Raw genomic sequence first — 13,540 nt, 5'->3', positions numbered from 1 at the left:
AAACTTTTACATGTTTACCAGCTTAAATCCAATAAGCAGAGCACCCTGGTGTCAAGAAACTTAACCACATAATATTTGGAAACACTACTTGAGGCAAACATCATGCCAGCATCATTTTACGTCAAGTTTTTTTTCCACTAACATTTTTTCGTAAATCGTGGGAAAATTATAAATATTTTGACACAAAATCCGGTGTGAATTAACATTGTGGACATAGGAAATTTGATGAGAGTGATAAAAAAGTGTTGTAAATGTCGGAAAAATGTTAATTCTGGGAATGTGAAAGTTTGGGTATACTGTATCTGCATCTAGTGTTATCCTATGTAAAAGTATGTAAATGTTTCCTAAATGTTCGCGTATTGTGTAACAGAACAGATCTGGGTACCCATCCAGTATTCAGCTAGTCAGATGTTTGAAAACTGCATACAGGCTGCCTGGTACCCTGGCCCTCATAGTTAATCTGTCTGGTTGGTTTGATCTGGTGACCGCACTTAAGTGAATCCTGGGAATGCCATACTATTATGTGCACCTATCCAGGCAGGTTCATCAGAGAAAACTTATAAAATGTCTAAATGAGAAATTGATTAAACATTCTAATCCAAAGAAGGAAAGTAAATTTAAGTCAGTTGTTAATAGAAGGAACATTTACCAGTGATTGCACTGTAAACACTAAATAATCATTGAAAATGTAACTGTATGTTTTATGTCATAATAGGGGATCGACAATGTTTTTGTGGATAGTACTTTTACGTGCATAAATTTATGTAATGTTAAACTAAGTAGCACCATTGGGTGCAAACATTATATTTTTTTTCCAATCCTTAGCATTATTGTAATTGCTGGTAGTATGTGAGCAGTAGTCATAAAGTTTTGATTACCAATGTAAAAAAATTAGTTATGTAATTGATTTTTTGTTTGTTTACAGGTATGTGTCTGTAGTCCTGGTATACATTGAAATCCCTATGCCATAGTACTGTAGAACGTGGCAAGAGAATGCAAAATAAAATGGCACTACCCTTTGATAAAGTGCTGTATCATACAGTAATTATTTTTCTATATTTAAAGGGAAATAATACTGCAAGTGTCTGTGTGGAATTGGTGAAAGTTTACAGCAACAATGCACAATCTTATTCGGACACAGTGGTTAGGTGGCACACACACTCCCAGTTTAGTTAAAAAAGTCTGAATGAAAGAATGAAGTGGCTAACCATCTCTCTTTTAAGAACCAGTAATCACATGAAAAGTACAGGTCCTGCTGCTTAAAGACCACAATCGAGGCAGTAGAGCAAAAAGTAAATTCAATCATGGATCAGTTTTCAACATCATGAACAACGTTTTGAAAAGGAAAATTGTGTCTGCCGACTAGATTCCACAACTGCTGATATTGATTTTAAAAAATCCTGCTGAACTGAGGCTTCAGTGAAATTGTTTTAGCTGTGTCAGGCCAATCCACATGACTTCTTTAGCCCGCCTAATCACCATATTCTGGGTGTATCATGGGGGGTGGATTGCCATGGTGTAGTGCTAACAGATTATGCTGGTAGGGATGCAAACTGTCACAGATACGTACTGCCAAAATTTCCTGATGGGCGTACAGCAAGCTGTTGGGGAAAGCTGTACAAGGTGGTGTTTTTGCTCAAGGATGATTCTCAGCTTATCTTGCACAGGACACAGTCTCAGGTGCTACTTCTTTGCGTTATCAGATTTGGTCTCATTTCCCAGATCCTCCTATTGTAGGATCCTGTGACTTAATCTTTCTTCAGATGAAGCAACAATTGTGTAGTCGGAATTTCCAGAGTAACAACAAGATTATTTTCCAGGTAGAACATTTCCCGATCATTCAAAATGTTGACTACTATAACCAAGGTCTCTGCTAAGTCATCCATGATTGGGAAAAATGACTCACATTGAGGGGTGAATAAGGAGGGAGGGAGGGGGGGGGGAAGAAAGAAAAAGAGAGAGGGGGAGAGAGAGAGAGAGAGAGAGAGAGAGAGAGAGAGAGAGAGAGAGAGAGAGAGAGAGAGACTAACACTGTCATAAAGTTTGATGTTCACAGCCAGATGGGTAGTTACTTAAAACTTTGTCTTTGCCTGTACTTGTTTCCCTACACATATATATTAAAATTTAGACATCTCTTCTCTCTTTTCTGTTAAAACAGTTCTTATCATGTAATTTCATAAGTGTTTCAGCACTACTTTACTACCTCTGATTATTCCACAAAACTGGGAATGTTAATCTAATCTGTTCTTTCCTATGCGTGTGCTGCCACTTCACAATATCAACTGTCTGGTGAGTGTTAGCTCACTTTAAATAACATATCCTTTCAACAACCATTTTGTGTAATATTACTTATGCTAGCTTTATTATGATATTTCTCAAAATTTGTAACTATAGCTGTATTATCTCATTATCTCTCTTTGCATATTTTTTGTTCACATACATTTGTCTATAGTTATACATTGTATCATACATATTAATGTATTGTTGTTGGTTCTTGAAATATTAACCATAATGCACTTTTTCTTGCTTATAGTGTCATGCAATCTTTCTATAGTTTCACATATTTAGTTTGCTTGCATTATATTGCCTCATCATTTTATACTGTTCAAATTGTAAAAATGAATTGTTTCTGTTGAAGCTGCCTCTTTATATTCTGTTGAAGCTGCCTCTTTATATTCTGTTGAAGCTGCCTCTTTATATTCTGTTGAAGCTGCCTCTTTATATTCTGTTGAAGCTGCCTCTTTATATTCTGTTGAAGCTGCCTCTTTATATTCTGTTGAAGCTGCCTCTTTATATTCTGTTGAAGCTGCCTCTTTATATTCTGTTGAAGCTGCCTCTTTATATTCTGTTGAAGCTGCCTCTTTATATTCTGTTGAAGCTGCCTCTTTATATTCTGTTGAAGCTGCCTCTTTATATTCTGTTGAAGCTGCCTCTTTATATCAAAAGTTACCCTAAAATGTTTAAAAATTGCTGGATTGTGATTTTTTAAGAATAACATTTCACAGCAGAATGTTTAAATAGTGTGCTGCAAGAAACACCATAGTCACTGCAAGCTGTTCAGTTGCTGTCAGTTACAGTGTCTAAAAGAAGTATTTCCACGTGAGGTTTCGTTGTGTTTTCAAATTGTAACTCTCCACCTTTAGTGTTTGCGTGTAGCATTTGGGTATTCTCCTGACCTTGCCATGACCCATTTTTGGTCAACAGATTTAGATATTTGAGAGATTATCTTGAAAATGATATTTGATCCAGACACCCACCAAGATCCATTATTGAGAACAGTGGCTTTTGTTCTTTGAGAATGATTAAATTATAAGATTTTACATGACTTTTCATGTCAGGACAGCCTACAGTTCTTTCTAATTGAGGAACAAGATCCAGCATGTGTGAAAAGCTATTTGAATGATATAAAGTCAATGTCAAAATCAGTATTTGACACATAGATTGACAGTTAAATGTCTCTCTTCCCTAATTATGACTACCAAACAAAAAGTTTGGGTGAGACAATATCAACTTCATTCTTTGCAAGTTACTACTTCACAAAAGGCACGTACAAAATCAGAAGTGCACTTAAGGCACACGTTTCGTAAGGCACCCTGAATGCTGATTCTTCTGTATGAATCCTAACAACTGTATGTAGTGCCATATAATTTCTCTCACGACACAAAAGAGAAAGAAACCATGTGTGGACATTGCTGAGTACCCAAAAGTGGTTTGGGTTTACATGATAAAGCATTATTGTACATCGTCACAGTGAGTTATTTTGTAAATGATTCACTTACTGGTTTGAATGAACACATTGACGCATAAACTGTGGAGACGAATACTTTGAAATGATGTGTAAGTTCGGTTTTGAATGTGCTTTTTCTCAAACACTGATAGCAACTGTATATGAATTGTGTGCTGTAATTGTGTACTTCAGTTAACCATTTCGACACTCTTGAATGGTTATCAGGATGATTTACACACAGTGTTATTAGAGTAACCACCAAAAATTGAAAAGTAAAACATTCACTTTTAAGTTTTTTTTTTTTTTTTTTTTGCATTTAAAATTATTGATGACCAAACTAATATTAACTGTTGTTTCATAGTGCTTTTAAGAAGCTAGTTCTTTTCTTAAAAATTTGTGCAGCTAACAGAAAAAGAAGACCAACACACAAAATATTTTGCTTTCATTTATTACAAAGACAAAACAGATTTATAGTTAATATATTTTGTTGCAAGCTATACCATTCCTGCTCATGCTTCGATGATGGAGAATTTGGCATTGTTTTTCCTTAGCAAGTATCTGAGCCATGTAAGCTCTTCTATTCTGAATAAGTGCATAAGTAATTTAGGTATAATGTGCAGTCCGTGTATACAGTAGGCAATTTGTACACTGTTCGTGTGTTATAGGTGGGCCCTCTTCTTCAGAATTGGAAACGGCACGGCCACAGACAGTGGGTGAGGAAGAACTGCAGCTACAGCTAGCTCTGGCCATGTCCCGTGAGGAAGCTGAACAAGAGGAACAGCGACGCCGTTCAGACGATGTCAGGCTACAACTTGCTTTATCACAGTCAGAAGAAGAGTTCAAGTAAGTGACCTTCAAAATTGTCAGATAAACTTGTATAATAACTCTTAATAACATGTTTACTGTGGAGTTTACTAGAGCACAGCTTTTTTTTTTCTACATTTCTGTATCCTTCTCACTGAAAATTAGATGTTATCCACAACATGAACTGAATCCACCAAAAGATTATTCACTCTTTACCATTAACAATCTGATGACTAGCTGAGTATTATTAATCACTGTTGAACTGACATTGTGGGCACACACAGAAGTTGAGTGGTTTGTATCTTGATCTTGTCTGACAAAAAAATTCAAAATGATGTATCCTTGAAACCTTCTGACTTGCTTTCTCTTCACATTGTCCCTCTCACCAGCTCCAGTGCATAACCTCTTTTCTGAATCGCAATATTCACGCTTACACTAGTGTAAGTTGCACATCCTTTAGCTCTTTCCACAGTTGGATTGGCAAGTTTAACCATTGTTTTAGTGGATAAATACTTCACTAAATTTGTTGTCTTGCGGAATGGCTAACCAGTACCTACCTTGAGGACTCCAATTTCTTAGTATTACTGATAAACACACAAAAGTACAAAAAACTATCCTAGCTTTTGGGGCTATTAGTCCCTACAGTGAGGAGCAAAAGTGACGTAGGTTGGAAAAGGATAGAAAGTAAAGGAAGAGCAAGTCAGTCAGACCACACATTGGATAGGGACCCATATGTTAGGAGGGTGAAGGGAGGCGTAAACTCAGAACAGTGAGTAATGAAGGGGTTTTATACGGGTACAAAGATAGAAAATGTTCAAACATGTTGGGTCCCGTAAACTGATATTGTCTTCCTATTAGAGATCAGCATCAGGCATTTGATGCTCGCTCGAATTGCTCAGGGCATGTGCTACGCAAAAGCCTGGCAGATTTCAGAACAAGGTGTATATGGCCCAGGAAATCTGGGAAAACACGGGAATATTTTCATCCAGAGAAATCCCGGGAATGTTTTAAAGTTTTAGGAATTTTTCCTTGTTCTAGTTTTCAGTTATATTTTTGTAATTTTGACTGACTAGAAGTGATACTCTAACAAAGAATTTTACTTACACTTGCCACTGTAGAATAATACTGCAGCAGTAAAACATAAATGAAAGAATAACCCCAAAATAAAACTTTAGTTGCAAAGAAAATATGTCGGAGGATTTAGGACAGAGACGGTACAATACTTTGTAAAAACGAACTGCTTTAGATGAGTGTGACATCACAACTGTTATTTATTAGAGGTCATGGGAAACTATTGCGAATGGTGGTTTGAAATGCATTACTTTCAAAGTAAATTTCTGTTTACGCAAGATGAATTATGTTATGTGTGAGAATTTGTGATGAATTTCTAGAATCTTCGAGTGTTTGGCTCTCATTCAGAACTTAACACTTTGATGACCCACCGATTAGAAAAATTTTGGGCCCAGAAGATCAGCCATTATTTAAAATTTTAATGGCACATTTGTGTTTGATATATGTTAAAGGGTAACACACATTAAAATAGACTATGCTTCAAGGTTAGTTTATTGTATTTTAGTTCTTTCATACATTACAAATTGTGGAATGATGATGGCAAAAAGTATAATTATACTTGAAAAAGGTGTGAGATGAGTTCTTGAGCAATTTCACATGTATTGGCTTTTCTCTGGAAAAGTTGAAGTACTTGATGTAACATGTGTTCAGCCACCCACAGAATGTTCAGTGCAGTGAAATTTATAAGTCTCGTTCCAGAAATATTCAGTTGTTGCAATTTAAGCTGTGCTCTTAGAATCCTGCCTAGCCACACCCTCGGAAAAAAACAGCACAGAATTTTTGATGACTAATATTGTATGTGAAAGCTCAGCTTTTCTGGTAGCTGTGCTTTATGTGCATTAATTCAAACCACTAATTTTCCCTATTTGTGTGTTTGTGCTACTTAAAGAGTGATGTTGCTATTGACTACATCACATGTCCTATGCTCTCAATATCTGCTGTCGTTGACTGGCAAGATCACGAATGTGAGCTATGACTGGCTGACAAAAGCGCATTACAATCCCTGTTTCAGTGCTTCAGAAGCTACCGTGCTGTATTTGGTGGAATTCGTATTTATACATTCGTAATACGAAATGCGCAGTGTACATGTTGCCGCATTCAGAGATCTTTCCGAAATGCATTGCTTTTTTTGTGGGTTTTGTTTCCTAAAGTGCTAGGAAATTCTACAACAGTGTATGGAATCTTTACAGTTCAGAGGATTTATAAGTTTTACAGTTGCAGAGGGAAACTATATCGTCTTGTAAGACAGAAAAAAATCTACTTTCATCTGGGGTACGGTACTTTTTCACCTGGGAAAAAGTATATTTTTAGCCAGAAAATCCAGGAATTTTTTCCTTTGGGTTCAGGGAGCTATTGCACTCGACTTCCTTTAGGTTCATTCAAACATCGCATGCTCAAATGGCCCAACCACCTACCCTAGTTACTCAATTGCCACTCACAAGAGAGAGGCAAAGACACGGCTAACGGATTTGGTTTTGATTGGGCTGGTCACCTGTTGACAACCTAAAATGAAAGACTGGAAGTTGTTTTGGCTCAACTAGCCCTGTTTTTGAGAAAACCAGCCCTAAAGTTCATGACATGCAAGCAACTCACAACTGACGAGATCAATAGGTAATTCAAAACTAAGCATTTTTCTTTGTGTATAATGTTTGAAAATCCATAGAAATGGGGGAAAGAGACTGTTTTGACTGCTCGTTATGTATCCATAACCTTCAAGCTGTGAAAAGAAGGCACCGCTGGCGTAGCAACCAGGGCATTCTGGCTGGGAAACCTGTGGTAAAGTACCAAATACTCCCCCCACCCTCATGAAATTGACAGGAATAGGAAGGGCAACAAGGTAAGTAAATCAATAAGGAAAAGTAACAAGGCAGGCAAATAAATTTTTCATCACGTGGATTAGTAAAGAATAAAATTTTAAGCATAATTTTATGAAAACAATATTCTGAGTGAGAGTATTGTGAAGACAAGCATTCAATACATATTATGACATAAGGGAGGGGGAAAAAAACCCCTTTTCATTGGCAGTACACATAAAATAATGCATTCGTACGTGGTGCAAAATTCCAAAACAGTGTCTAGAATATTGTTGTTTGTAATTTTCCTGTGTTTATAAGGAACTATGAAGAGATCAGTTGTTAAACCAACTTGTTAAAAATGTGTATATCAGTTGGTCCAAAATCAATAAATCGACATATGGAATTAAATAAACATATCTTGAGAGCAATTTAAAAATATACAATGCTGATAACAAGTTTTGGTCGATAATGGATTCTTGGAGTGAACAGAGCAGTACTGTACGATAGAAGGTTTTTAGTAGGCAAGGATCAACCAACTTGCATGATTGAAGTAATAAGACACAATCTGCACACCTGTTTGCAATCCATGTGAGGGGAGATGATGGAGCGAAAATATCTATCATTTTAGGTTTTGCACAAATGACCTGCCAAATATGATCCTAATCATTTGGCCGTGGCTGAGGCCTTCCCCTTGCCAGTTGCCCGCTGCAGTAGCATGGCGCATGAACATGAATCAAAGTATAGCATCAAAGTGAAACTTGATTTGAAAGAACACGTCTGGAGTTCAAAAGATGATGATTAGCAGTGTTTGGAAGTGGCAAGCGCTCTGTTCTCCTGCATTGCAGGTCCATCACCACATATCTGAAGACGCATGTGTGCAACAAGGGTTAGTTCTGAAATATTACCAGTTTGTATGTAAGCAGTGGTAACTAAAAGTGTGTAGAAAGGTTATGGCAGATATGTGGATCGATACGTATTGGGAAAGGAATTAACATATCTATTACTGCACACTTCATGAAGATTAGGCAGTATAAAATATGGTATTGGTGACAATCTGCTTTTCTGAGAAGAAAAAATGTGGGGAATTTATTAAGAATTTCCTTGAAGAAACTTTACTTAATATGAGAGTAAATCTACAGCATCTTGTTAAGATTTCAATTGTCACTGGCCACGACACTAGTACTTGCAAGGCATTGCAATCCTTTCAGTGTTATGCACACATTACACATGTTTTGAACACCATTCTGAAACACCTTTTTGCTGATGATTACGTGAAAAATGAGGTTGCAGTGGTTTACTTCGTTATTTATGCTACCAGAGACACAGTCCGTTTCACAAAGAATAATGGTGATGTGAATTAAGTACAGAAAAATTAAGTACAGAAATGGTTGAAACAAGAAATAAAGACTAGATGGATGAGCTCGTTTAGAATGCTGTAGCCAGTGGTTAGGCAGTACAATAAAATCATGAAAATGATTCCAGAGAAAGTTTTCTCCAAAAAACTTCTTGGTTATGGCAATGCTGCAAAATAACTCGTAACATTTGTAGAGCTATTCAGAGATGGAATAGAAATACTTGAAGGTGAGACGTATCCTACCATTCAGTTTGTGTTGTTATGGGTGCATAAACTGAAAAGTCATTGTAACTTGGGGCCTGAGGATATAGAAGTATGTCTTACTTACAGCAGACACAGTTTTTCCATTTGACGCATGCTCTGTGTCCAGCAAATGAAAATTGTATTTAATTGCAGATCACCATTTTCCGTATAACATATGTTTGACAGTGCAGTACAACTGCCATATTATCGTCTCTTAACTGTAGACACTACTAGTGCTGAACCAATGCTGCCTCCATCTCATAGAACAGAACATCAAAATTCAGACATTGCATACAGTAGCAACAATTCTGTGGCTGCTCTTTCAGTTATTAAAAATTATGTCCATTTCTCATAGAAATGAGATGTTAAATACAATGCATCAAATTTGTGATGAAATAATAGTTCCAGTAAGTTAAAACACAGTTATGTTTCTGTTTTTGTGATATCTGTAAGGACTTATTTCGAACAACCACGAGCGTGTCATCCGTGCTCACCAACCAAAATATGTGGTCTCGGAGTGGCTAGACTGTGGGCCATGTCATGCTCAATCTACCTTTGATTTGTGTATAACCCAGATGGATAGTGGTAATGACGGCAATCCACTTGCGAGGTGGATGCATAACAGTATTCTTACCCAAGCTATCTAATTTACCAGAAGAATGTTCTCTGTTTCCGTCTCAAATGTGACTAGCATAAGAAATTACAGTCAGCAAGGAACCTTTATCTCAGACAGATAACCAGACTTGACCTGAAAGGAGTCAATGATACCCTGACAATTGATTGTAATTAGACCACTAACTGAGAATAATTTGGAGACAATTTCATTTCTGTTAGACGTGTTATTCAATCTGTATATTGAGCAAGCAGTAAAGGAAACAAAAGAAAAATTTGGAGTAGGAATTAAAATCCATGGAGAAGAAATAAAAACTTTGAGGTTCGCCGATGACATTGTAATTCTGTCAGAGACAGCAAAGGACCTGGTAGAGCAGTTGAACGGAATGGACAGTGTCTTGAAAGGAGGGTATAAGATGAACATCAACAAAAGCAAAACAAGGATAATGGAATGTAGTGGAATTAAGTCGGGTGATGCTGAGGGAATTAGATTAGGAAATGAGACACTTAAAGTAGTAAAGGAGTTTTGCTATTTAGGGAGTAAAATAACTGATGATGGTCGAAGTAGAGAGGATATAAAATGTGGACCGGCAATGGCAAGGAAATCGTTTCTGAAGAAGAAAAATTTGTTAACATCGAGTATAGATTTAAATGTCAGGAAGTCGTTTCTGAAAGTATTTGTATGGAGTGTAGCCATGTATGGAAGTGAAACGTGGACGATAAATAGTTTGGACAAGAAGAGAATAGAAGCTTTCGAAATGTGGTGCTACAGAAGAATGCTGAAGATTAGATGGGTAGATCACATAACTAATGAGGAGGTATTGAATAGAATTGGGGAGAAGAGGAGTTTGTGGCACAACTTGACGAGAAGAAGGGATAGATTTGTAGGACATGTTCTGAGGCATCAAGGGATCGCCAGTTTAGTATTAGAGGGCAGAGAGAGAGACCAAGAGATGAATACACTAAGCAGATTCAGAAGGATGTAGGCTGCAGTAGGCACTGGGAGATGAAGAAGCTTGCACAGGATAGGGTAGCATGGAGAGCAGCATCAAACCAGTCTCAGGACTGAAGACCACAACAACAACAACTAGACTTCTAATTTTGTAGGTGGTAAAATTCACAAAGGTAAATTTGAATCTATAAAGCAGATGGTGTTATAAAAAGTAGTAATGTCATATTTCATTTTGAGACTGATCATTGTTACAGATGTTGGTAGTGACTTAGTTTTCCTGTGAAACTTTCAACTGTACCCAAATTTTCATTATTATGCGTAAAGCAAGTTTTTTTTAAGGATCATAATGGTGCCATGATTGGACGCTACTATGCAGAAATATATCTGTACTGCATAAATAAATTAATATGAGTGTAGTTCAGTCAGCTGGCAGAAGTATGGTAGAAGCAACAACAGACTGAGAGGCCTCTGTCTGCATGTGTCATTCGACCAGAGCCTGCTTGATCAGAGCATTGATGATCTTGCACATCATGCCTGAGCATGAGATCTCAACACACTCAGTTTGCAGACCGCTATTTTCTGTTGTGCAACCTGGTGCCCATTATGGCTCTTTATGTTGATAGAGGGGATTTGGTGTAGATGGGATGGATGTAGGTAATGGAAACTATTGTACTACCTACCCATTATTTACATGTGTGGGTAAAATTTAAGTATATTTTAAAATCAGATACAAACAAAACTTGAACTTTTTAAAATAAAATCTACAGAATAAGTAGGTTTGTGTGTGTGTGGAGGGGGGGGGGGGGGGTTGGTCGGGTTGGGAATTAGGTTAATCTTAAACGATAAAACAACAAGGCTCAAAATAGAAATGTGCAGCAGCAGTAGTAATGGTGTTGTCTTGAGTGCTGTGCAATTTCTGTACTAATAAAAATTATTATTATTATTATTATTATTATTATTAGCATCATCGTAATAAACAATGTTCGTCTCTCCTGATCATCACTACAGGTGGATTCGTCTTAATAGTGGGGTGAGTGACCTCCCTTGCCTTCTAACTTACACAGACCTACTCCTCGTTCCTCCCCAAGGAAGAGGAACTATTAGTTCTGGAAGCTATAATAATTTCTTGTGCTTTTATGTGCCTATCAGCAGTACTAATAATTCCAGCTCTTGAAGGAGAGTACCATTCTGTTTCACAATTTTATAATTTTCTCCAGTGAATTTTCCTTTTGGTACACTTTATATTCTGTCGATTTTCTATGAAAGTAATATGCTTATCATAGTTCAGGAACAGACGTACTGAGAGTTAGCGTATTTAACTCTCATCACAACATTTTTTTAAAAAGTTATTTACTCACTCTGTACGGTCCTTAGAAAGGAAATCTTTCAGATTCAGAGTAAAATTACTTTGTCTCTCAAATTTTTACAGGTTTCTTGTTTACCCAGAAATGCAAGATGCAACATCTTCTCTATGCCAAAAGAACTGTTGACTTACAAAGTATCAAAATCATTATTCTTGCCAGAGTATTTTGGGGGACTGTCTGCATCCACAGGTGTTGATGCATTTAAAAAGTGACCTTCAATTTTTGATATATAAATCTGCAACCGAGTAAGTCATTTGGTAATACCATGAGGCAGCCTAACAAAACACAGTTAGGGAACTTCAGCATCTTTTGTTTCTTGACTTCCCTTCACTTTTGTTCCTTTGCCACAGCTTCTCAATATTTGCATTGTTTGTCTTTTTTCCCCTCCAGTGTTCATATTTTCTCCTTTACAAGCTTTAATTTTTAATTGGTCCTTTCCTTGAATGTGCTCTCTGGCATTTACAACTTCTGTCTTAAAAAAAGGTTATTAGAATTTTGTTGTTAATTTCCCTCTTCGCCGGTCTCCATGGTCTTCTTGGCTTGCCGGCATTTATGAATTATCTACTTCAATCCTCAGTAGTGTAATTTTCTCAAAGTAATTCTTTTTTATGCCTTCTGCTGTATGAAGGGATTCAGTTATAAAAACTGGAATCATGTCCCCTCATGCAGCTACACAGCTGTTGTTTTATAGGAATAATTCATGCAGCTATGATCAGTATCCAGCTATCGGAACAAAAATTTTAAATGTTATCTTCTACTCTGTAACTGACATTACTGTGTGTGTGTGTGTGTAAATATTAGTCAACTCATTTATCCACTGTAGGCACCAACAACCTGCTCAACAGTCTCACATGCTGGATCTGCTGGATGTGAACCTGGGTGCTCCAGCTGCACCTGTTGATCCTTGGGGATTTCCTCAGGCACCTGTCAGTCAGTCCTCGCCAGTCCCCACACGGCCTCAGGTATGTTTGAATTTTTAGAGGAATTTTCCTTTTTCTGTTTACACAAGCCATTTTTAACAAAGTAGAACGCTTAATACATTCTCTGTTTCATCGAGTTGTGTGGAAGTGGGCATAAATAGATTACTGATGAGACATTAGTACTATAAATATTTAAATATTACTTGGTTAGAGCCACAGTCTCTCTCTCTCTCTCTCTCTCTCTCTCTCTCTCTCTCTCTCTCTCTCTCTCTCTCTCATTGTTTAAGATATCATGAGAAATTTGATTTTTCTCATGTATTAAAAAATAATGTTTGTAGCTGCTAGTTGGAATTTCTTTGCAGAGCAGTTTCACAAAATCATCTTTGAAAATGTATTAGCACTCATTTCAGTGACAGTTTTTTAAATCCTGCAATCAGTTTTCAGTGATTTTAGAAATTGCTCAATAAACTGTTTTGCACAATGGTGACATAAGATACTCGTGGAAGACAGCAGTGGACATTCAAGTGCATAAAACCATTTTTGCAAAGATGTAGTAGCCTGTCAACAAACAGTTGTTTAAAACATTTGAGGAAGGTCTTGCTCCAGTAATTACTTTTCTGACAGCTGTTATGTGGACTTTCCTGTTGTACAAAACATTGTCAACAGATTTTCTCAGTAAGTCACTGTGAACAGTGTG

At 36.9% G+C, this 13,540-nt stretch overlaps 1 protein-coding gene across 10 annotated transcripts in view; it reads left to right on the top strand.

The window, feature by feature from the left end:
- The window catches only part of LOC126162377 (epsin-2), a 169,338-nt gene that overhangs the window by 99,097 nt on the left and 56,701 nt on the right, over positions 1–13,540 (top strand). For 8 of the 10 annotated variants that reach the window (XM_049918842.1, XM_049918841.1, XM_049918839.1 and 5 more), the window contains exons 8-9: positions 4,393–4,570; positions 12,747–12,885. In XM_049918842.1, the coding sequence (XP_049774799.1) occupies positions 4,393–4,570; positions 12,747–12,885 (317 nt within the window). The remainder of the gene's footprint in view (positions 1–4,392; positions 4,571–12,746; positions 12,886–13,540) is intronic. The other 2 variants (XM_049918843.1, XM_049918840.1) reach the window with 1 other exon arrangement.

Source organism: Schistocerca cancellata, chromosome 2 (assembly GCF_023864275.1).
Source record: "Schistocerca cancellata isolate TAMUIC-IGC-003103 chromosome 2, iqSchCanc2.1, whole genome shotgun sequence".
Classification (NCBI taxonomy): Eukaryota; Metazoa; Arthropoda; class Insecta; order Orthoptera; family Acrididae; genus Schistocerca; species Schistocerca cancellata.
The sequence above is the reverse complement of the archived record's forward strand: the minus strand, read 5'-3'. Positions and strand labels throughout refer to the sequence as shown.